Genomic DNA, 24,625 nt, shown 5'->3' on the forward strand with positions numbered 1-24,625 from the left:
CTTGCATTGACGGAGGTTCTCGGAGTTCTTCAAAGAAGGGCGAGAGATTTCAAGATGGCTGCGCCCATGTAACTGAAATGAAAATTTTGACGTTTTTTCGCTAAAAATGCATATTTTCTGAGTTTTTGAATTACTGTTTCTACTCCTATGCTTAGAAATGTCTGTTTCCAGACCAATCAAAGTATACCTCCAGAATGACAAACCACTGGTGTGGAGTTCTAAAGGTAAAACTTGCTTTAAATATCACTGTTGACTGATAAGGCCATTTTCAGGTCCACTACCGTCCAGTACAATCTCTTGATTTAGCTATATAGCTTTATTAAGCTATTCAAAATAGCTTTATTTAGCTACTTATATACAGTTTTTCAAAAAAAATGTTTTTTGCTAGAAATACTAGTTAACAAAAAGTCGCAAGCATTTGATTCTTCTTCATATATGTTCTATGGGCTATCAAAACAACAACCAAAATGAAAGATAGTTCTAACATTGCAGCTTTTGAATACTTTTAAGCAAAAAGAGAATTTCTATAGTTAAAGTAACTGTTCACTACACTGAGTGGCAGTGAGTGCGTTGAGGCATGGATAAGTATGATTGCTTCTCATTGTGCTGAACTGTTACCATTCAATTATCTTGTTGACCATAATTGGTCTCCTTTATTATATCATTGCAGAAGTAGCTGTAACAATTGCTTTAAACAGCCCCAAAACTTGTAGAACTTTGAGTACAAAGTCTCTAAAGGAGACGTAATTTGATGAGTGATTTTTACATGCATTATTTTAAGAAGAGTTCAAGGTTGTATTTCATCACTGCACCAAGGTGTGCTTTTTTGTACATACTGAAAAATTACACCTTTAAGAAAAAATTATAGTAAAATAGCTAATTTAAGCTATTCTGAATAGCTTAATAAAGCTATATAGCTATTTAAAGCTATATAGCTAAATCAAGAGATTGTACTGGACCTGATTTTGAGTCTTTCAATGTTACCCATGATATTATTTCTCAGAAGAGGACAGGTTTTCGCCACAGTTGAAATAAACAGGTCCCAGGGACTATGAGTTCATAGAAAGAAAACATTTTCTTCAGAAGGGCATGAATAAACAAAAAATATTTTAAAAGAATGTTTATACCCAGTTACAGCAAAACAAAATCTCTTGATTTAGCTAACTACAAGGGTTTATAATGTTTTACAGTGTGACCGTTGGGGCGAGTGCAGCTTTGTATTTTAACTATTTACAAAAACCTATGTACAAGTTACACTTGTACTGCCTATCCTCAGTTCATTAAAAAAAGAAAGAAAATAAGAAAAGTACACAACAATTAAAAGAATCACCTTTCATGCATCAGGATCGAGATTCTGAACTTCTTGGAAGCTTCCGACAAAATTGGAAATACCGAGCCATTTAAGTGACGAAAGTATGACGTCAAATAAAAAGTCCTTTTGACTTAGGACACAAACGATAGTTTTGTGGTAAAGAGATTGCATAAAATCAGGTCTGTATTTTTTTCAATAAGTTGTTGCTAAGTATAAGCCTATGTACTAAATTGATGTTTCTTGTGCATAGATGCTGTGGAATTGAGAGAGGAGTGGAGGATTGTGGGATGTCTCATTGGATGCTTGCCAAGATTACCACGTCAAAACAATCACCTCGGCCTGCCACTTCAGCTCTCTAAAGAAGAAGTCACTCTTATGCTTGAAAAAGGTATAAAATTTTCTTTAAAAATTCATGATGTACTATAGCTAAAGGAGCATATTATCAGCATTAAATAACCAGTTAAGCAGGGTTGCCCTTTAGACCTTGGAGCCAGGGACATAATGCCCTGGTTAAACTGGCACCCCCCCCCCCTTAAACCCCTGTTAGGGAAGGAACCCCAGACCCCCTTCTAGTTTTTAATGACAAAGCTATTCCAATTGTTAAGGACAACCCTGGTAACCAGGAAAGATTTTTGGATTCTATGTTTCTAAAGTCCATAAATATTCTAAAGGTATTTTCATCTTTGGTTTGTTATTATTTCAGGTGCTATAATCCTCGTGGATGGCAACAGTGGCTTGAGGGAAACCAGTGCACAGGAGAAAGAGGAGTTTGATGAATACAGAGAGCAGAGCTACCAAAATCAGGTGTCTTTTTATATGGGTGATCGAAGCAACAATAAAGTACAAAGTAATCTTAACTTTTCTTGTTGGAATGCATCAAATCATAAAAAACGAACAATCTTACAGCTGTATAAATAGACAATAGGGTAAATCAGCAGTTGACATGTTTCTGTTTTTCATTCCATAGAAACTTTAACTTTGGCATCATTCATTTCCTGTTTTCTATATATTCGATCAATGCATACTATCTTTGCAAGATATATAACTGTTTTCAGCGGCAGCTCACACATATTGGTCCGACCAAAATAATTCCATCATGATAAGTAGATACAACATTATTGTTCATGATAAGAGTAAAGTTGTGTATGTCATACGTTAAAGAAATCAAAAATAACGTCAAAATATCATTAGAAAGTCACTTTCCCCCCGAAATGCAAATAAAAAATATCAATATTCCTACGCTCGCTCCCTCCTCAGCCTTTTTTTTTTACGTGTTTGATAACAGAGAATAATTAGGTCATTCTTCGATTCATATCTTTTCACCAATGAATTGATAATACTATATCAACAATTGTATTAAGTACATGTTTATAGTCCGTTAATTATCATACAATTTGTTCTTAAAGAAAGAAATAATCATTCTGTGTGTGTGTATTATTAAATGACGGAATTCTCAATCCCTGGCCTGCTCGTGTGTACGCTTTGTAGACTGTAGGGTATGTGTGGCAAAACGAAAACTGCATGGGTTGGAGATTCGGGTTCGTGTTGAAGTTCAGCATACCATTATATATAGAACTTGAATAATGTAAGTAATTTCTGCGACAAATATATTAGTATATTTCAGTTATTTTCAAAACAAAAAAGGTTTCCATGTTTTCAGTTTAGAATTTTCCGACCCGGTCCTGATTTTCCCAACCCGGCCATTTTAAACACAAGTTGTTGCAGATGAAAATGTTAGAACAAACTATATAAAGTTCAACAGGGATTGTATAATTTTTATTAATCAGAATTCGTATTTATATGATCTAATTAAGAAAAGAAAAGTTTTGTCTGACACCGTAACTTCTCGGCAAAACAAAACGTGTTTCTCCGAGCTCGCTGGATGCGTGTGACAGCTCCATTGCACGTGTGTAGACCAACGCTACAGGTACATCTAGGCCTATGTGTACTGTTTGTTAGGAGACTGGGTGACCGTAATGCTATGGAATCACGATATTTACAACAGTTCCATAATTAGACAGTGCATTTTTTTTTATTAACGTCATTATAAACACTGTTAAACATATTAAATCTAACAGTCGAATATCTTTGGATATGGGGCAACCCATATCTATTCTTGTTAATGTGAAAACTGCAGATAAGATTATTTGAATAAAGTGACACCTTTTTAAATTTAATATATATTGTAGATCACCATTTTTTGACAACTTATTTTTGTGTTATAGGAATTTGGTGTTTATTAGTGAGAAAGTATTTTCATGAATTGCAGTTTTCAATATATTATATATTAATATTCACAAATACAAAATTACATTAGAATGAAATTTTCATTAGCAGTTTGCCTCAAGTAATCACAATATTCTCTCACAAAGAGATATGTTTTACTTTAGTGAAGTAGTTGAATACCGGGTAAGTTAGAGGTTTTAAAGCTACTGCAATATTAAAGCTTGAAAATCAATTAAAAATGTTGTGCAGATATATATAGCAATCTGCTTCACCATTTTCTGATAAATAAGTAGGCTAGCCCTAAAATAGGCTAAACTTGATGTTTTACATATGTGTGTTAACAGGTAGAAATGTTCAGAGAAGAGAGAAAGAGGGAAATACATCAAAACATGGGGAACATTATTGAGGGGAAGAAGAAGAAGGCTAGGATGGAGCTGGAAGAGAAGAAGAGCTGTGGGGAGGTTACAGAGGAGGTGAATGAGGAGGAAGACTTCAGTATAGATGTAGACAAAGTCCCCATCCCTCCCATACCAAAGAAATTCAGTCTTGTCCAGTTATTTACAGGTATGTTTCTGTAGGATGGAAAAATTCTTCTTCAAAAAATATTGCTCATTTAAGATGTACTTTTGTCAGTTTACACACCATGGTAGGTACTTACATGTTTGTGTAACAGGAGAGGAGAAAATGCAGTGGACCAGACCGGGATTCGAACCCAGGCCCCCTGAAACTCTGGTCAGGTGCTCTACCAACTGAGCTATCTGGCCACCAGTGATCGAACCCGGCTGACCGCCACATTCCTCCCTCCTGAAAGGTCTTTGACCCTCCAAAGACCGCAAACCAGGCTCATCCCTGGTAGGTCTTTCACCTGTCAGTTCCAGGGCATGGCACGGAACCAAATGTAACAGGAGAGAAAATGCAGCGGACCAGACCAGGATTCAAACCCGGGCCTCATGAAACTCCGGTCAGGTGCTCTACCAACTGAGCTATCTGGCCACCGGTGATCGAACCCGGCTGACCGCCACATAATTATGTATTATCACTATTGGTATCAATTGTATAGCTTAACATTTTCTCTCCACCTATATAATGCATTAGGGTAAGAAACAAGAACATATGATTTGCCCTCAGTCCTTGATATACATGTATATATTGGTAATATTATTTGGTATGGGTTTTGTTGACCTTGGGTGTCTGCCTTTGTTATTCAATTGTTAGAGTAAATAGCATAAGAAATATTCTCCATGACTTTCAGTCATGATGTCAAGTGTCAAAAAGTTAAATCTCACACAACTTTATTGTAGAGTCTCCATATGTAGACGAGGAAGTGCCAGCAGTTTGGTCATTTCCCACAACTGAACGAGATCACCTGAGATATCACGTTTATAGAGACTTATGGAACCAAGGCTACTTCCTGTCTAATGGGAGTAAATTTGGTGGTGACTTTCTTGTTTATCCTGGTAAGTGTGATTTGTTTGAATGAAAGGTGAAATATATTTACATTTTAAAAAGTATTTTGGGTGGAAAAATGTTAATTTGGGATGATTATAGCAAGATGTTCTCCTCTCATAAAATTTTCAAAAATTTATCACTAGAAAACTATTCATATCAAATCTTTTTATGTTCTTTCATTTATAGTTAATGTCAGGCCCACTTGAAAATTTTGTTCCTTTACTTTCAGGTGATCCTTCCAGATTCCATTCTCATTACATTGCCATCTGCATTCCACATGACAAAAGAATGTCTGCCCTGGATCTTGTAAGTATGGGGCGATTAGGATCGAATGTTAGAAAGACAGTCTTAATGTGCTCAGAGGGCGAGGATGGCACCATTACATACACATCATTACAGTGGACCGGCATCAGCTGATATCATATGCATGTACATTACCAACAAATTTCACTCTCTCAGGAGTGTTCCATTTACTCTACTCCATGAAGTGGATTAAAAACAATACCTTGGTAAATGAATGACAGTCTTAAAACTAATGCATATCTTCATAGTGTTCATAGTATTGGTGGACATAGACTTTTTCTTTCAAGAAAACCAAGACAAATCACCGATATGCTGATTTTTACCTGTGGAAAGTAAATACAAGGTTTCGTGTGGAAATCAAAATAAACTCTCTGAACAAACAAGTTCTGCACAAGACCATTTTTCAAAGTCTGCTTATGTCACAGGACCAGGATTGGATAGCAGCATCAAATCTGGAAGACCTTTGAAGGCTTGTGTTTGTTTATTTTTTTTAATTTAATAAATCTGATACTCGCTGAGTCTGAGGTGGTCCTAATTCTTACCGGTAATACAAATAATAAGGGAGATGAGAAGTTTTTTTCTTTGACAGGGGAGGGGTACTCTTCACATCACCTATTTAGAGAAACCATGCAAGTGCCCAAAACAAGCCAGTAGCTTGAGACATTCTTTAAAATTGCAAGACAGAGTCCATAAAAATATTGCAAATTGAATTTCATCTTTAGATGCAGTATTAACCATCAGGGTAAACTCTGCAACATTTGGAAAAAGAAATTACACAGGTTTAAATTTAAAGAAATAAATTTATTCAAAATATAATCTTTGAACATATGATCAACCATACATAATAAATCTGTATAAAGCAATATTCTGTGTTGTAATGTAAAGTGAATTTGTATCATGCCCGAGATTCGTTTGATGTATTGCATCACAACTAAGTACTAGATACATTTGATTGTGAAATGTTTCAATAGTTACAAGATGTAATTGTTCATGAATGCAATATTTCTTGTTTTGGAAAATTCCTCATGTAAATTTTTCAGTGTTTTGTATAAATAATAAAAAAAAATTTGATTAAGTTAAAATAATGTGCAGTATAAAATTCATTTCACTCTTGTGGAATTGTGTGGCTTATAGTAACACCAATAAAATATTTTTAAAAAAATTTAGAGTTAAAAAAATTATTTAAAATATCAAAGGAAAAAAAAACAACAATATTATATTAAAAATAAATGCATGCTATAAACAATAAAGATGCTCTTATCTTGAGCACAAAATGAACACATTTGGCAAAAGGAACACATGAAAGTATTGAACACATTGGGTGGTGCCTCATTGTCTTGGCTTGGTGGGAGGTAGCAGGGCCAAAATAGAAAATGGACCCCTTGTACAGCTAGTTGATTTCAGCAGTATTCTGTACTCTTCAGCTGAGCTGTCCCTGACCTAAGTATACTGTCATGGGTCTGTAAGGTCCAGTCTGTACTGTTCTACCTCTGGGTGGGATAGCTGCCTTCTGGTTCTGGTCACCACTGCGTGGTGCTGACTAGGGAGGGGATGAATCTCCTTCAGAACAGTCCATATAACTTGTGCTATAACCGCCTCAGAAACTTCTTCCCATGCTTCCCTCCTATTTTGGAATCTTTACTACGTTTGGGAACTGTCAATGATTCACAGGGCTTACTTTGATGAAATGGATAGAAGCACTTTACGCAATAGTCAAACTGACACTTCTCTGATTGGCACATTCCCCTCTCCTGGACTGGGTACACTATAGCGGCCTGCTGGCACATGGGACACTTGGTCATTTTCTCCTCATTCTTCAGTGACTGTGCTGTCTGAAATGGTAAGGATAAGATTAGAACGGTTGATTTTGCTATGCAAAATGTACATCTGTCAAATAAGAATAGTTGGTAGAAGTTAAATGAAATGAAATTTTAAAGATAAATAGATGAATTTAAGATTATTGAAATCACAAATGTTATTTACCTGTACAAACAAGTCCTTCTGTGTGCCTATGGAGGAGAGCGGGGGTACCCTTTCTTGTATAGCTTGGATCGTACATAATGTTGTTGTCTCTCCCACAGTCAGACCTTTCCGGGCAGTGTCAAGTTCTTCTGGGACCTTGTGCCTCACATTCTCCTATGAAATAAAAGAAGCCAGTCAGTTATCTTGATCAATTTCTTTGAAGTTTTGAAAATATATTTTTTATTTCAACATTCCTGGGTAGAATAAATTATTAAATACCTTGTCTACACGCTTCAGTGACCTTGGTCTTCGCTGTTTTTGGATGGTCCATTTACTGCACACTGACGTCCATTTCCTACTAACCCTACACATTCTGAAATAGTTATAGAAAAAGATACAGTACTGTAGAAATTAATCACCACTGGATATGTTTCTTATTTGAAGCCCATGAACTAACTGAGGACATACTGGCTAATGGAGCAGTTTTATACCAAACTTGACATGATGAAGTGATTGGATCATTAGCAGAAGCCTCATCAATAGGAGTGTGGCAGCAACTTTATATTGATTTGGCATTGACAGGGCCATCAATGCCAGGTAAAAACACAACATCTAGAACCACTGTGTGAACACTGTAGGGCACAGGTTTACTGTTAGACCATTAGCCTGACCAGGGTCCAGTGAGCCAGGGTGTTTGTTTCACACCCTGGGGATGTATATTTACAGTTAAGTGTGTGAGGGTTGGGATTAGCAGAACTACAAATCATGTAATGTAATAATGGCTTTGTCCAGTGTCAGTGTATTTGTACGTATGTGTGTGAGGTCATGACTGACCAATATCAGTCCAAACATCAGGGCCTAGCGAGGGGATAATCCTCTCAGGCCTGATCAGGCACAACAGAATCCCCGGCCGGTAATCAACACACACTACTCCATGTCACAATGACAGGTATTCAGTCGCAAAGGTATTATGTCAATAAGTCCAGCAAATATTTGGGAGGAATATGTGATTTTTAAACAAACAAAGGATTAACATTAATGTTGCCACCACATTTATTTATCCACATCAGAAGCTGATTTCAATGGTTCTTCTAATTCTTCTAAACACATCAATAAAATAATGAGGGTCTTATTTTATTCATGCATTCATGATAAATGTATTATACAAGTTTCCATTTTGAAATATAATTATGTGAGAGCTTGGTACGTGTTTGTAACCTTTCAGAGAATTTTTAGTATTGATTTTAAACTTTAAAATACTTTTCTTTTTACTTTTCAGAAATTAAAGAGTTTCAGTATTTTTTTTTCTTCATAATAAAAGTTCAGAAAATAGCTTTAATTGAGTTTAATCTGATATTTTGGACTAAATTAATCATTTGTCAAAGTTGTCTTAGACTCACAAGTATTGAATTTCAATCTAGAGAAGTGACAGTCAGGGCAGGGGTCACATCAGGGAGGGACCCACTAAACTAAAGGCTAAACAGATAAAGTTATAAGAGTCTTTCTATTTAAATAAGATGTTTTAAGTCTTAAACTATAATGGGTGTTTTGCTCTTATAGAAAAGTGCCAGTGTACTTCATATAGAAACTCAACAAACCTTCGTAAATCTGTGGCCTGTAGATAGCTAGCAATCTTCTCCAGGATGACCACCATCCCTCGGTCACTCAGCTCACTGACCAGGTCCATCCGCTCCAGTCCCATCTTTCTCCCGATCATCCTGTCTGGTACCTTGGGCATACACTGCTGTAACACAGCATCAAATGTCTTAGTTAACTCAGAGTCTAATGCCTGGGAAGCTGCGGCGCTGGCCTCTGTTTCCTCTGAACACATTTCTTCATCCTCTAGACTGTATCGTGGAATCGGACTCTTGTTCGGAGAGAATTTCTCAAACACCAGTTCCTCCTCTGGAATTTCATAATCCAGGGTATGAAAACCTAATGAAAACCTTGGCACAAATTTGTCAGTTTGTGACACACTACGTTTCTGAGAGATCTGTGGAGGACTTGGACTAAGGTCCAAATTGGTTCGGAACTGTGTAAAACTTTCCTTGCTTGCGTTGGGAGTCACTTGACAAGTGTCATCACTAGATATAGAGTCAGCATACCCACTGTCATTGGGGGACCAGGCACTGGTGGAGAGGGATCGAGGAGGGAGGGAATCACTAAGTTTATTGTGGACTAGGGGGGTACTGGTGCTGAAAGCCCTGCCTTTCTCCTGGAAAACTCCAAACTCTGGGAAATTCTCGAGTTTCTGCTGCATTGTATCATCCATCTGCAAAATGATTTATTTTGTTAATTTTACAATAATTTGAAAGTTATCTTCAGAGTTAATATGAATTTCTTTACATGTACATGTATATACAAACTTAACATGCATCCAGAAAATTGTCTTCTAAAGCTTACTCCTTTATTGGCTTTAACATGTTTAATAGCATGTATGCATGCATTACAAAACTTAACCAAAATAAGGAATTATTGCTTAATGATTAGATTGTGAACATAATAAATTATGAATAATTTAGTATTTTCTAATATTCTCTAAGGCAATCACTTGACTTACCAAAATCTTATTAAATCTAGATTTTCTTAGTTTATTTTTTGAACCTGCAAAATTCATAACCAGAGGGCAAAATTTCAGGATTGTTAAATTTTACGAGATAATTGTTTAATTACACTTTCGACATAATCAAAATCAAAGATAATACCTCAGGCCATAAACTGACTGTTTAGAAGCAAGAATTACTGCATTATTAGATAGATTAAATAACTTCTAATGAAGTGTTTTCTTAAGATCAAAGAGATCAGCTTGGAGTCAAAACTTCCAGTTCTGTCACACCCTCTCCTATCAGCTGGGACCAACCACAATGGTTTCACACACTCGGGGAGGTTATTATTTTTACAGTGCATTTCACAGCTTGTGAATTTAACTGTTATCCAAATTACTTTTGTACTTATAAGTGTTAATTAATTGACTGTACAGTAAACTGTTTGAATTACTTATTAACTACGTAATTGAATTAAAATTTAAACTTACATATAATAGTATAACTGATTTGATAATTAGTTTCTAGTGTTTATTGATTATTGTTTTCTCTCAGGTTGAATTTTGAATGCAAACAAATATAAATAAGCTTTTAACACATAAAAGTGAACTATGTTCACTGAATTAATTGTTTTAAAATTCAAAGCGCTTAAAATTCACTCTCCTATTTTGGTTTCTATTTATAACTTCCCCAAAATATTTGTAACTTATAGTCAATGTATTGTCTTTGGGCCTGTTATTTTCTTTCCAATTATTCCAATACAATTATACCAGGTACATGTAATATTCATGTATAACTATTTCTGAATCAGTACTGAATCTGATTTAAAAATTTGGTAAGAATAAGGACCAAGAGCCAATTAAACTCATACTTGGGTAATTGCATTAATTACATACCAATATTTAGCTTTTTTCCTGTATGAATGTAAGAATATTTTGCCTAAAATATTGATTAGTTACACCAAGTGATTAATATCCCTTCATCCATTTTTGGGGGGGGGCTCCAGGCTGGGGTGGGGGTTGTTATCAATTAACCAAAAACCAAGGCATGATGAAGTTATTTATTCTTGGAAATGAGGAGGAATAAGAAACATGAGAAATCTCCTTGTCACTACAACCAGTGTTGGACAACTGATCCAAATAGAGTTCACCAACAAAAACTAGAGGTACTGTGAGCAATGAGCTCACTTAATGATACCCCCCGCCTCACATATGAATATATTAAATGGCAGTGTTCATGTTTTGCTATGGGAAACCCAAAATATGTGTCGGATCAAAAAGTAAAATAGGAGGTCACAATGGCATTATATAATAAAGATTCTGTGAATGAAAGTCACATCAAATTACATTTTAGTGGTATAAGAGAAGTTGCGGATATAAGATGGATACCCCAAAGCACATTAAACAGATGGAGGGACGTACAGCTAGGGGAAAGAAGAACAGACAGACATCCCCATTGCTATATACCCTCACGCTTTTCAAGCCGGGGTTTAATAAAATTCACTGATGCATAATCATATGTATGCAAGTTTTATGAATGGACTTGTTTGTATCAGGGTTTTATTAAATCCAAAATATTCAATATTTTCTAGGTTTTTTTTTTTTTTTTTTTTTTTTTTTTTTTTTTTACAATTTTGATATTATAATATTTGACACATTTTCATAGCACTTAAAAGATCATCAGAATCATCAAAAGGCCCAGAAATCATCAAAAATGTTGGACTAGGTTTTGTTTGGAAATAAAAAAAAAATGACTCTATTAACCCCCCCCCCCCCATTTCTAGTTTCCAAAACTCCCTGTTTGTTTCAATTTGGCTTACTTATTTCTTTACATTTCTATAGTTCGAGACCATTTTATCAAAGTATTTATACCTTGTATAAAATATAATGCAAGGTCAATATTTAAAAAAAAAAACATATTTTAAAAATATGTTTTTGTAGTTTTGGTTTTGAGCACTTTTCAGTGTTAAAATTATTGAAACCAAGGGGGAAAAAAAATCAAATTTACATTGATTGATCATGTTGATAGAATGAGAAATTTGTTTCTCAGAAAATTAATTATCTGTCGCCCTCCATGTGTTATGTCACGCGTCACAATAATCAGGATGGCGCGCAGACACTAAGCCTAAGGGTCTGTGATCTATTGATCTAAATCATTAGAAAAATTTGACTTTTACCTCGTTTATACAAATACAACGAGAAAACAATACTACAGTCATTAATTTAACAAACTAATACAGTTTAAATAAAACAATCGTATCAAAACTTAAAAATAATTAAATCCAATTATGACATCCTTTTTGGTCAGGCGGGAAGCCTTCCTTGTTAAAATAAACATTGTTTATGAATGAAATTCTTACCGTTGCCATTGATTAGTTCTGCATTTCAAAATCGTTTCCTTCTTCTTGGTTTTAGATAGTGTTTTTTTTTTATATTTCTCTTCTGCAATAAGTTTTCTCCTTCAACTTGAACAGTTGTAGTGTACAACACAAAGTCAACGTTTCAAATGATTCGCCAAAACCACGTTGACCAATCAAAACATTGCCGGAACTCCTCTTGACTTTTCATACTACTGAATGAAAAAGAGGCAAACGGAAGTTTAGAATGTTTACAACGAATTGTACATACGTCACTTCCTGTGTATATTCACATGGCTTCTCAGGTTTCAACTGGAGAAGATTAAAACTTTAATACCCTAGATCTGATAACAAGATATTTATTTTATAGAAAGGTAAAATTACAAATTCTTCACTAAGTGTATTGTCTAAGCTGAACGTGTCATTTCACAGGTGTATTGCCCTACAGCAAGAAATTTCAAGTCATCTCACAGGACTTCTCAAAATATCATACTAAAATGGCATTGATGCTACATGCTGAATCATCATTGTCCTACTGCGGTATTGAAAAATTTTATATGAACCGTCAAACTAATTAAACGTCTATGTTTTAACTCTTTCACTATTCGATATATTGGCTTGCAAAGAAAGCCTATTTTGTTCCCCATATCAGGGACCTTTATACTAGTACTGGTTGCCTGCCCATAATGATATTGATATTTCTTTTTTTTATTGTTTGTAAACTTAGGCAACGGAAAGCAGAAAATTTAGTCCTCCTGATGCCTGACTCTCGGTTTTTGTTATTTATATTATGCCAAATTAGGCAATAGGCTCTTTTGATCACCATTCCCAAACATCCATGTTACAATTTTTTATTTACATTCTTCATTTCACCAAAAAGAATCACTTCAAACTTCTTGGGTATATGAGCTATGTTAAAGTTAGCCCCCACACACATAAATGTTTCAAAAACATTGTTTTATATACCTGAATAGTTTGAATCAAATCTGTTGGGAAACAGGAAAATAAGACATGTAGCAAATTTGCAATGATTTTTTTTATTTAATCAGTAAAGCAAATGTTTTTTCCTTAGTTGATAATTTGACTTAAAAATTTAGTACAGGTACTGTAAGAGCCGGTTACAAAATGGATGTAACAGTATAAAGTTATTTAAAGTATGAATATAAAAACAGTAATTTTGAAATTTGTGGAAATAAATATTGCTACGTCATGTAAATATTAAAATTCATTTTTGTAGGGTCATGGAGCAAACAAAGGATTCCAGAGAAACATCAGATGCTAGAAAACAACAGACCATGATCTATATATGTGGAGGTAATCCTAACACAGGCTCAGTTGGGTTCGATTTCAAAGTGATTTGGTTATTGTGTAAATACAGCATTAATTCTATTGAAATCTGTGTTCAGACATATCTTTATTTCCTGCTACACTCAAATTTTCTTCGCATTGTTAAGTTTGATATGGAATCTGAGGTAATTTTGGCAGATGAGTACATTATGCTGCTTTTAGCTTGAGTTTTAAAGTGTTGATTTTGTCATTTTGCAGAGTGTCACCAAGAAAATGAGATCAAAGCTCGAGATCCCATCAGATGCCGGGAGTGTGGTTACAGAATCATGTATAAAAAGAGAACCAAAAGAAGTATCCTTATCACAAATCATAATTTGGTCATATAAAAACTTTAAACCATTTATTTTTCTATGATGGATATTTCCAAGATATATTACAACCTTTTTATGCATTTTCTCAAAGGAAGTCATTGTTTATTAGGATGATTTTAATGTCCATAACCTTAATAAAATAAATAAATAACATCCAGGATAATTTTAAATATTAATCACATTAATCAGTCCTTTTGGAAGTAAGGTCATGAATATTTTGTGATTCCAAACCAAAGATTCTCTTAAAATTTGAACACATATCTTTCCATATTGTTATTCTTTAAAATTAGGGGAGAAATTCAATGAGTTTATCATATTCAATTGAAAATTGCTCTCATTTACCTAGAAAATAATTCTATCACAATGCACATATATCAGAAGCATTCTAAGTTTTCTAGTTTATATCCATGTGTAAAACAATGCAAAGTTGCCACATCATTTATTTGTGAACATTTATTATACCATGGCTCCATTGTGCCAGCTGGCTCAGAGAGGATAGGAGAAGGGCGATAATACAAATACTTATATATACATGACAACAGAATGTTTTCTTTTCCTTAACCAAATTCAGTGATTGTTTTTGATGCCAGGTGAGAGGGCCACTCTCTACCAGTGTGTGTTAGGATTTCATTTTTATCAGCCAATCAGCTGTATGGAAGATTTGTGAGAGATGTTCAAATGGTTGACCATTCATTTCATGATTATGACAGCAAACATAACATTGTTGTAACTTTCATTGCATCCCTTTATTTGAATATTAAAATATTAAGTTATAGAGATTTTTTGTTATATTCTAAATGTGTTAATGTAAACAGAGTTTGCATCCAAATTTAGAATTACAGTGAAAACTATCTAATCTGTCACAAGGACAGTTTACATGTACACGGGAATTTATTCACAATATTTTTTTACGCAAAGCTCTTATTCCAGTTTTACTGACAGATATTAGTGCTTAGCCAGTACAATCCATACCATGTCCATTCCAACACAAAATTTGTCTCCCTTGTTAGAGTAGACAGGTTTCACTTCTCTCAAGAAATTGGACTTGCATACTATGTAAAGGTTACAGGTAAACAAGATAGGGTTCAAAGGAACATTGCTGCCTATGTCAAAAGCATTACAGAATGGAGTGCCAGGCCCAGTAACCATAAATTAAGAACAGACTTGTCAGTCAAAATTTTATTTTTTAATAATCTTCAGTTTTATTTAACACATGCTCAAAACATTGTGTAACATTTAAAATTCAAACATGTGATGACAATTTTATAATTTATAAATTTACATAACTCTGTTTTCTGTTTATGGCCTTGGGCCCAGACTGACAGTTATAATGAAAAAAATCTTAAACAGCCACTCAGAATGTTGAAAATAGCAGTAGACAATCTGATATTTGTGAATAACCTTCAGCAATTCAAGCCTTGATAGAGTCCAGGCACTTCAATAAATGTCCACTTCAAACTATTTGAATCCTAATGGCACAAAATTTCTTTTACAGTGTATTTTCTTTTATTCTGTATAACCTTTATTTACTGTACAGTGGGTTATTTTAGCAGGGGGCTAATTTTGGCTTATTTTGGCAATTTAAGAGTAGCCCGCTAAAATTTTAATTGCTAATATATTCTCAATTCTTATCTGCAAAGAACTGCATGAAACCTTGTGACTGCTAAACTAAATTATTCCAAAATTATTGGCATACTTTCGAGCAGGCAAAATGCCAAATTTCACATCCACCAAAAAAAACCCCGCTATACAGTATTTGACATGCATGTTATATTTATCAAGTCATCATTCAGAAACTGAGAGTATATTTGTGATATACAATTACAGCAAAACTCGTTTAGAACGAACATGGATTATAATTGCAAATTTATGGATAAAGCAAAGTCATCTTGGATCCTCAGCTATACAAATTGAATGAATTTTTTATACGGTTATAACGAATTATGGATATAGTGAAGTAGTTCTATAGGTCCCTGTGACTTCGTTTTAACCAAGTTTTGCTGTACAACTTGAATAACTGTCTGTTAAGATAAATAAGTAAATTTTTATTCCACATAGCACAAGGGCATGTCCAACTGAGCCTGTTGCATGAACCCATTCAACATACGGCCATCCATATGCCTCACCACCCTCTTTTGATTTTGTTTTCTCTGTCCTGCTCAGCAAAATGCAGACCTGTTTGTGCAGGCTCAAAGCTTGGATCTAAATTTAGTGCCATCTTCATGTCTGATATTGCTTCATCAAATTTACCTAAAAAAAGATACAAATTTAAATTAAAACAAATAATACACTCGTAGACAAGGAAAATATGTTGCATACTCTGGTATTGGCAAACACATAATTGTTAATGATTGTCCAAGAGCCTGAAAGAAATGTAAATCAAAAGAAGTATTTTAAAAAGTTCAATTTACATCATTGAATAAAACAATGTTCACAAAGATCCTTTCAGTTTCACCAGAAGAGAACAACTCTTACTTAATCTATATAAAACAGTTCCTCGGTTATAGAAAGTTATGCAGGACTTTGGATTAACATTTACGCTCTTTGTGTAGTCAAGGATCGCTCCCTCAAAATCGACTCTCCTGTATTTTAGAAATCCTCTGTTATTGTAAGCTAAGGCCAGCTTCTCACCCCTACAAAAAAATCATAAATGTTTAGATCTATCAACTATTTGTGATCGAATCAGGAACGTAAAAAAGAAAGAAACAATAATTTAATGGTTTTCTACCCAGTACTATTTTCTATATTTTCTTATATTTTTAAGCCAATGACAATAGCATAGATCATAGCAAGGACGTATAATAGACCTAAATCATAGAAACCTGGAAACAGAAAGAGGAAATTCGAGCTGCTTTCATTAAACCGTTTTGAATCGTGAAATAATTAGTGTCATTGTCAACTCACAGAAGATTTGGATTTGGAGCAGATTCTACTTGTTTTATAAATTCCGTATACAACTCTATCGCCCTGTCATTATTGGAGTTTGATTCAGAAGATTTTGCTTCTGTAAATATCCTCTCGGCCTCCTCCATGTTTATAGCGAGTTATCTTCCCTTTTTCTTTGGAAAAAGGAGGGGGGGCTGTATTTAAAAAAAAAAAAAGATCGCTTGCCCTCTCCCGACTCAGGATTTTAAATAAATGGATTGGTAGGTAGGGGAATTATATGAAATTCAAAAGCACTCGCAAATAAAATTTAAAAAAAAAATATGTGCAAAGTAATCTGAGGCCATCTTAAACATGTTAAAAAAAATTGGTTGCCCTCTTCCGACCGACTGACTAAAAACGGCCCGACTCAAAACCTCTTTTACTTTCGAGCACATTTTTTTGAAGTATGAAAAATTTTTTTTAATCCAATATGTTGCATATGATGTTTTTCATACCGTCAATCAAATTTAAAATTTTTCAAATCAAATCAGTTGAAATTTTGATGGTAAGAAATGTCAACAGCATTTTCCCGCATTTACTAAATTCTAAGTTTCTAGAATGAACTGAGTACTTCGAATCGGGAGACCAATATTGTTTCTTCACGATCCATAATATTAATGCTGTAATATGAAATCAAAAACTTTTTATCGTTTTAGGCTTTTGAAACTATCTCTATAATACCTTACAACCATAGCCCTGGGAACAGTGTAAAAAAAATAAAATATGTTTTTATCTTTACATTAAAGAATTTCCATTTTTGCTATAGAGTTTTTCGAAAGAACACAGTATATTTTTTTAATTATCGTTTGTATAAAGAAACCATGAAGATATTTAGACGAACGAGCTGACCATATTTTTTTTAAAATCGCCAACTTTTAATTATTTGTTTCACAAACGCTTGACTTTTTTAACCAATCTCTTCACAAAAAAAAAAAACAATCCTATATTATTAGAGTATAGGTTTTTGTTTAATTTTTGATGAGATAGGTTAAAAACGTCAAGCGCCTAGCTGTGGGTAAATTCTGCATACGATCAATTTTTTAAAATTGTTCAAATCAAATCAGCGTACTGACGAATAAGTTGATGCTACATAAATGTCAACAACATCGTAAAAGTCCACATTTGGTAATCATTTCAATATATTTCTATAATGACTAGTGATATACTTAATATTTAATATATATATTATATTGTTCATTGTTTTTATATTATAATATATTACCGCATATACGAATTTGTTAAACCGGTTTCTTCAAGGTCACCCGTGATCGAACAGTACTTTGAGTTTTTATGCCCATTTTCACAGATTTTTATGTCGTTTGCAGGGTTTTTGAGAACATCTTTTTCATTACTAATACTTACTGGTTCTGGGGAAAATGTATGAAAAAAATTAATATTTACTATTATCTTTATACTATAGTATTCTTAATATATCAAGAATTTCCATTTTTACTCTTATAATCATTCGAAAGAAAAGGTACAGTAAATAAGTACAATGTACACCCCGTTTCAGTAATTTATACTTTTGGAGTTGGACCGCGTATGGACACACACACACACACACACACACTTACAAAGAAACTTGATATCCAAGGATGCGCCTAATCGCCATACTAAATAATATCCTTATTTATATGATTTTATTTAATTTTAACGAAAATTTATCTGAAATTTAACTCAAGATATTTTTTCAAATGTAAAATAATGTACGCAGTTCGACCATTTGGCATAATTTGCACAAAGTATTATAGACTTATAGTGCATATATATATATATATATATATATATATATATATATATATATATATATATATATATATATATATATATATATATATACCGCTTAAAAAAAATCACAAAGTCCATAGTTAATCTGCCTTATTGCAAGTACATTAAAAATAAAATGAACACTTAAACGCTGTTCCATAATAATTCGTTTATCACCCATTTGATAAAGATGTCTAGACAAAATAAAATAATATTTACACGATGAATATATGTGAATAACCGTTCATGCCAGTCGTCATTTCGTGTATATATATATATATATATATATATATATATATATATATATATATATATATATATATATATATATATATATATATATATATATATATATGAACTTAAAAGCAAAATCTGGGGTTCCTTTTGAACAATTGTTTCATTACAAATGTACGAGTACCTGATCATGTACATGTACGTATTTCAGTGTCATATACCCCCTTTCCCTATATTCACACATAAGAAAAGTTATTGACTATATTTACATGTACTACACTAGCTATATAAATTATACTGAAAATTGTATAAAAAAAAATGTGCTTTTTAATTTTTTCAAATTAATGGGATTTTTTTGGTGGAAAAACTACAGCAAGAACCGAACCGTTTCCAAGGTATAACTGAACGTCATGTTCAGATTTTATTCTTTGAATGACCCCCTCCCCTTCACACACACACACACACACACACACAATAGATAACACATTACAGTATATGTACCTATTGTCATAGTATTTTTTTTTTTTACTGGGTGGTAGTGAATACAAAAATTACAAAATGACACTATATTCAAATTATTGTCCGAACGTTCGCCATGCTACTGCCTCATTTCATATTTAAAAAAAAAATGAATTAAAAAAAACAACAACAAAAAATTTAGTTAAAATGATATGCACGAACTTGATTATACAGTTGTATATCTTTTGTCTACATTAGTGTATGTACAATAAAAATATCCTTCTTCATACCAGTAGAGACAGTGCTTAATTCTACCAGAAGTAAATTTTCAGAATGTTGTTCATCTTCAAAAAAGTGTACATATACATGTATTAATAACAGGACAGATTTCAAGCACATTTAATAGAAAAACAAGTACTTCTAATATATATACATATATATATATATATATATATATATATATATATATATATATATATAATATATATATATATATATATATATATATATATATATATATATATATATATGAATATCTTTCGTGATTAATGAAGACAACAATTACAACAACAAACAAAAATAATCGAATCATTAAAACAAACCAAAACATACCAATCGCATATATAATCCGGCCGTCATAAAAATATTCTCAAAATTTTACGAAGAGGTATCATTTTGAATTTTGATTTCTAAATGTAACCCTTTTCGGATACGGAACTATTTATAGTTGATGTTTGACACGTGACTGAGGAGTCTGTTTACTTACAACACTATCAAAACACTATCTTAAGTAAATAAATAAATAAACAGATTTAAATTACCTAATACAATGCTTTTTTTTAATTCATTAAAAATATAAAAGACACTGATATAGCATCCAGAGGTTAGCAAAGATAATCTCTTTGTAAAAAGCAGCATGGAAAGGAAAACAATATAACATGCATGCAGGGATGCAGTGGAAGGTCCATGCAGATTCCCCGGCTCTTTCAAAAATGACCCTGTATATACAATGTACATGTGGCATGGTCCCTTCCCAAGAAAAAAAAACGATCTCTGGTAAAGCAAGAAATTATATTCGAATTTAGTGAAGTTTAAAAAAATTTTACAGTTTTTTTTTTAAATTGACGTGCCTCTGAAAAATATCATAACTCATATCTTAAACTTTTTTTTTACCTAGATCCTTGTTGTCAATATTGTTATCAGATAAGGGCTGCATATTGTTTTAAATACACCTGTTGTATGATTGATAAAAAAATCAGATATCAATGTTCCAAGGTGCAAACGAAGACTAGATATTTTCCAAGAGTGAAAGTAGGAGTACCGTAAAGTAAGTGTTATATTTCTATAACAAAAGTAGGATTTAATTGCATAAAAGATCGAAGGCCATTGAATTTTTATTTATTACATTCTATGTATTTTACTTACGAGTGTATCTACATGTAAGAGTCATTAAACATCAATAATTTTCGTTGTGGTTTAATTTTCGTTGTTTTCGAGGTACGAAGAGACCCACGAATTTATGACTACCTTGAAATGTAAAATTACACATGTATTACTACAAGAATTTTTCCAACCACGAAATAAAATCCCCACAATTTGGGCACAAACCAATAATTTTTCCTCAAACCTCGAAAATTTGACCCCACGAAAATATGTGATTTTACAGTACACATTCATACACACCTATCTTTCTTTCTCTCTTCCACGTCTGGAAATTTACATACTAGTAGTACATACATTTACATTGTACATGTATCTACAAAATTCAATGTTGCAAGCCTCAAGGTTTGACCATTCACACATAGTACCGGGACGAACCCATACATTTTCGATGCTAGAGCAAGGGACGGAGGGCAATACTTAGACATATTTTCAGAGGCAAACTTAAGTGAAGCTTTCGTATAAATTGCACTTATCGTTTCCGAAAGTATTAGAATGAGTCCAATAATTCCAAGGAAAGTTTAATAGGAAGGGGATTCAGCTTCGATTTCTGAGTGAATTTGATTGCAAATTTACAAGTAAAGACGTTGTGCTATGTTTTTGAAAATTAAATCGTTTATTCTCCTTTAAGGTGTACAGAATGGAAGAGGAACGCAAAGACACAAATGTTAATCAAGACATAGACGAAATGCTCAAAATAGTGAGTAAAATATGCAAGGATCATGGAGAAAGTATTCCAGAGTTAAAAGAGTCTATGAAGATTTTGAAATCCATCAAAGAAAAGGTAAAGAACCTACATACTTTATCCGAAGTTCATCTAACAGACCTAGAAATACCATGGATAAAGGTCGGTGCAGGAAATTTTGGGAGGGTATATAAATCAACGTGGAAAAAATCGTCCCAGGTGGCAATAAAAGTTTTGAAGAAACAAGCAGAAAACGAGGTTTATGAATATAAGCTTTTGCGATATCTTAGCCACGAAAATATCATTGCATATAGAGGAATGGGATACATCCATTCAAAGGAGGAGCTAGAAAAGTGTTTGATGGAAGAAAGTGAAGAGGATGACTTGAGGGATTTATTTAAGGAACCAAACAGAAAATGCATGTTCTTTGTTATGGAGTTCATTCCAACAAACCTATTCCGATACATAATGCAACGAGAGAGCCACGAGACACAGGGGTTGTCTCTTAAAAAGGCTTGGGACATCGGGAAGCAGATTGCCAGCGCAGTATGCTACTTACATTCAGAGGGGATTGCGCACAGAAACATGATACCGCACAACATATTGATACAGGGATATGTGAACAATTTCATTATCAAAATTACAGGCTTTAACTTAGCATTGCAGGATAACCGATTCGACAACCATCACAAAAAGTGCGAATCGATGATGACTGATAGTGATGCAAATTCTACAGAAGTCTTCTTCGATATAAGGTGGGGACCCCCAGAATTTCGACCATCCTTAGAAAATGATGAGATTTACTACGATCTAATTGCTTTCAAGAAGGGCGATATTTACTCTTTCGGTCTCATAATGTACTTCATAATTTCCGGTGTGCAACCTTTCGCTGAATTTGAAACAGAGGAGTTATTAGATCAAGTACTTCCACACACATCACACATTCAAGAAATATATATAACCGATCAAAAAGACGTTATAGGAAAATTCATCAAAGAATGCACGAATGAGAGACCAGAAGGTAGACCCAATGCCGTGGATGTCACCAACAGATTCTACAGAGAAAAAAACCCGTATTATTTGGAAGAATACGAAAGCGAGCTCTTTTCTTGTGGATTCCTGGATAAAACAGATATATTTGTAGCTGATTCCTGCACTGATGAAGATTCAAGCCAAATGGGGTATTTTGAATCTAAAGAACGACCAAACGGATATAAGCATCACGACTTGATCTGTCCAATCAGAATCGGGGAACGTCCCAATAGGGACATATTCATAGACTGGGACAAAGAGGAAAAATACATAGAAAATTACCGTAAACTCAGAAGGCAAGCCAATAAAAAAATTATTGATAACAATCCGACAGTGGCATTGAAAAGTCTAACATTTTCGCGTCCCGACGAAGAAGGGAAGCGACAAAGAGTCAAAATGATTTTTAAACAATCGGAATATATACACCACAGAGCAATGCGAGACATCTGGATGAGTATGAGCGATGAGGAGAAGCGAGAATTCATTCCAAATAAATCAGAAGTTAATCCCTACTTCAGCAATACATTTGGACTACATGTTGCCATTTTGACGAACGAAGGTGCAGGAAATCCTCAGTATTTCGTTTTCCCCCAGCGTGCAAAGGGTGCAGGGATGCCAGCTCCGGGAGCTTTTACGTGTGGAGCTGTTAAAAGTGTATCTACCCTGGATATTCAAGAAATAAACGAAGAAAACAAAACAGAAGAAAAAGAAGATGAAAACGGAGGAGATAAGGAAAACGAAGATATAGAAGACAATGATGAAGGCGAGTTGAAAAGAGTAAATCTGGTCAATACTGCGATCCGTGGTCTGCGTGAAGAACTTGGCCTCGAACTGTCTGATTCAGAAGCAGAGGCAGTCTGTCTGACAACAATCTATCTGAAAACCGATACCCACGAGTGGGGACTCTGTGGATTCGTTGACCTTACAGATACAAGAATTAAGCCTGAACACAGAATCAGTGCAGATAATTTAAAAGATCGTTTCTCTAGTGGTCCTAAAGACAAATTTAAGTATCGAGCTTTACGATTTGTTAAATTTACCCTAGAGGACATGGTAGATTTTATTTTTGAAAACCACGAAAATTTCGCTAGTTCCACTAAGCTTGTTGCGGTAAAAGTTCTGCAAGCATACTTTGGGTGGTCTAAAGTGAAGAGAGAATTTGAATCTAGGTGTTTAACTTCTCTTACGTGAATAGATGTCTAGAAAAGAAAAAGAAAACTTTTCTCGGAATTTTTTGAAGAGCCCTCTATACACTGCGCACTAAAGAGTTCTGAATTAGTGGTATTTTTATACAAATAGAGTAATCTGCCCTTTGATCAAGAATAAAATATATTGAAATGTACAGTTTATTCATTGATTTGTCAACAAATCAACATTCAAAACATTTGTTCATCAGCACTCCATTGTCCTTGAACATTTTCCTGGTGGTTAATACAAGCTACCCTATGTTGAAAATATGATAGATAAGCTCAATATTTATGCTTTTTCACACTATATGAATTTCTCAATGTCCAAAAAATCTTTCCCTTTGGTGTTTAGAGGGTCCTTAACAGATAGTGTAGAATTATTGTGAAGTTTGATTCATCATATTTTATTATAATTCTTGTGTAAAGGGGTCTGTACATAGTTGCATTGTTTACAATTGAAAAAAAATATTTATATTTTCTTTAAAAATTTGTTTAATAAATTGAAATTGCATTAATATTCTTGTTATTCAATCACAACGAGGTTCTTCTTAAGAGACCACCAGTTAGGTTATTTTATTGTTGCGTTTTACCTGATCGGTTCAATTTTTAAAAAAAAAATTCTGCACACATTATTGAGCACGAACTGACAATACTGGTAAGTTGGTTTTTCGCTGTCACATTTTGACAACTTTCTATTAGCTTCATTGGATAACACTTAAGGACAGATGAGACGTTCCTCAATAATATATAATTTTATCCAAGACTTCGACATTGAACAAATACTACTTTAACATGTTTACTCACAAAAAAATGAGGTACCTTACCAGGCATTTGTGCGAGATACCAGATGATGGCATTTCTTATATATCCTTTATGGAAAAAATTAGTATGCCAAAATCCCATTTTTAGTGTTTAAAATTTTCAAAAACAATTAGATACAGGTATAGAAATAATAAAATAATTAAAATTTTGTATTTTTTAAAAATATATTAGGAAGATATACAAAACAGAAATTTGGGGAACGTATTGTCTGACCTTAACTTCTGTACTTTGATACAAGGCTATTTTAAAAAATTAAAAAAATGTT

At 33.6% G+C, this 24,625-nt stretch overlaps 4 protein-coding genes across 4 annotated transcripts; 2 read left to right on the forward strand and 2 right to left on the reverse strand.

The window, feature by feature from the left end:
- The first annotated feature begins 23 nt into the window (after nucleotides 1-23).
- Nucleotides 24-6,255, forward strand: LOC134268421 (tRNA-splicing endonuclease subunit Sen34-like). Its single transcript, XM_062750680.1, has 6 exons — nucleotides 24-224; nucleotides 1,563-1,700; nucleotides 2,016-2,116; nucleotides 3,883-4,102; nucleotides 4,840-4,995; nucleotides 5,217-6,255. Exons 1-6 carry the CDS (start codon nucleotides 158-160, stop codon nucleotides 5,402-5,404), a joined length of 870 nt encoding a protein of 289 aa, XP_062606664.1. The 5' UTR covers nucleotides 24-157; the 3' UTR covers nucleotides 5,405-6,255.
- On the reverse strand, nucleotides 6,071-12,292 carry LOC134268420 (F-box only protein 5-like). Its single transcript, XM_062750678.1, has 5 exons — nucleotides 12,155-12,292; nucleotides 8,851-9,524; nucleotides 7,532-7,625; nucleotides 7,274-7,426; nucleotides 6,071-7,122 (listed from the first exon to the last, which is right to left on the reverse strand). Exons 1-5 carry the CDS (start codon nucleotides 12,161-12,163, stop codon nucleotides 6,877-6,879), a joined length of 1,176 nt encoding a protein of 391 aa, XP_062606662.1. The 5' UTR covers nucleotides 12,164-12,292; the 3' UTR covers nucleotides 6,071-6,876.
- A 2,142-nt stretch (nucleotides 12,293-14,434) lies between these two features.
- On the reverse strand, nucleotides 14,435-16,847 carry LOC134268422 (tetratricopeptide repeat protein 32-like). The gene is made up of 3 exons (XM_062750681.1): nucleotides 16,714-16,847; nucleotides 16,285-16,442; nucleotides 14,435-16,059 (listed from the first exon to the last, which is right to left on the reverse strand). The coding sequence occupies exons 1-3, from the start codon at nucleotides 16,839-16,841 to the stop codon at nucleotides 15,932-15,934; spliced, it is 414 nt and encodes a 137-aa protein (XP_062606665.1). The 5' UTR covers nucleotides 16,842-16,847; the 3' UTR covers nucleotides 14,435-15,931.
- A 4,427-nt stretch (nucleotides 16,848-21,274) lies between these two features.
- On the forward strand, nucleotides 21,275-23,542 carry LOC134268407 (uncharacterized). Its single transcript, XM_062750651.1, has one exon. It carries the CDS (start codon nucleotides 21,275-21,277, stop codon nucleotides 23,540-23,542), a length of 2,268 nt encoding a protein of 755 aa, XP_062606635.1.
- The last annotated feature ends 1,083 nt before the right edge of the window (nucleotides 23,543-24,625 follow it).

The sequence above is a fragment of the Saccostrea cucullata genome, unplaced genomic scaffold (assembly GCF_032062105.1).
Source record: "Saccostrea cucullata isolate Sc308-1 unplaced genomic scaffold, CSIRO_AGI_Scuc_v1 ctg481, whole genome shotgun sequence".
In the NCBI taxonomy this organism is placed as follows: Eukaryota; Metazoa; Mollusca; class Bivalvia; order Ostreida; family Ostreidae; genus Saccostrea; species Saccostrea cuccullata.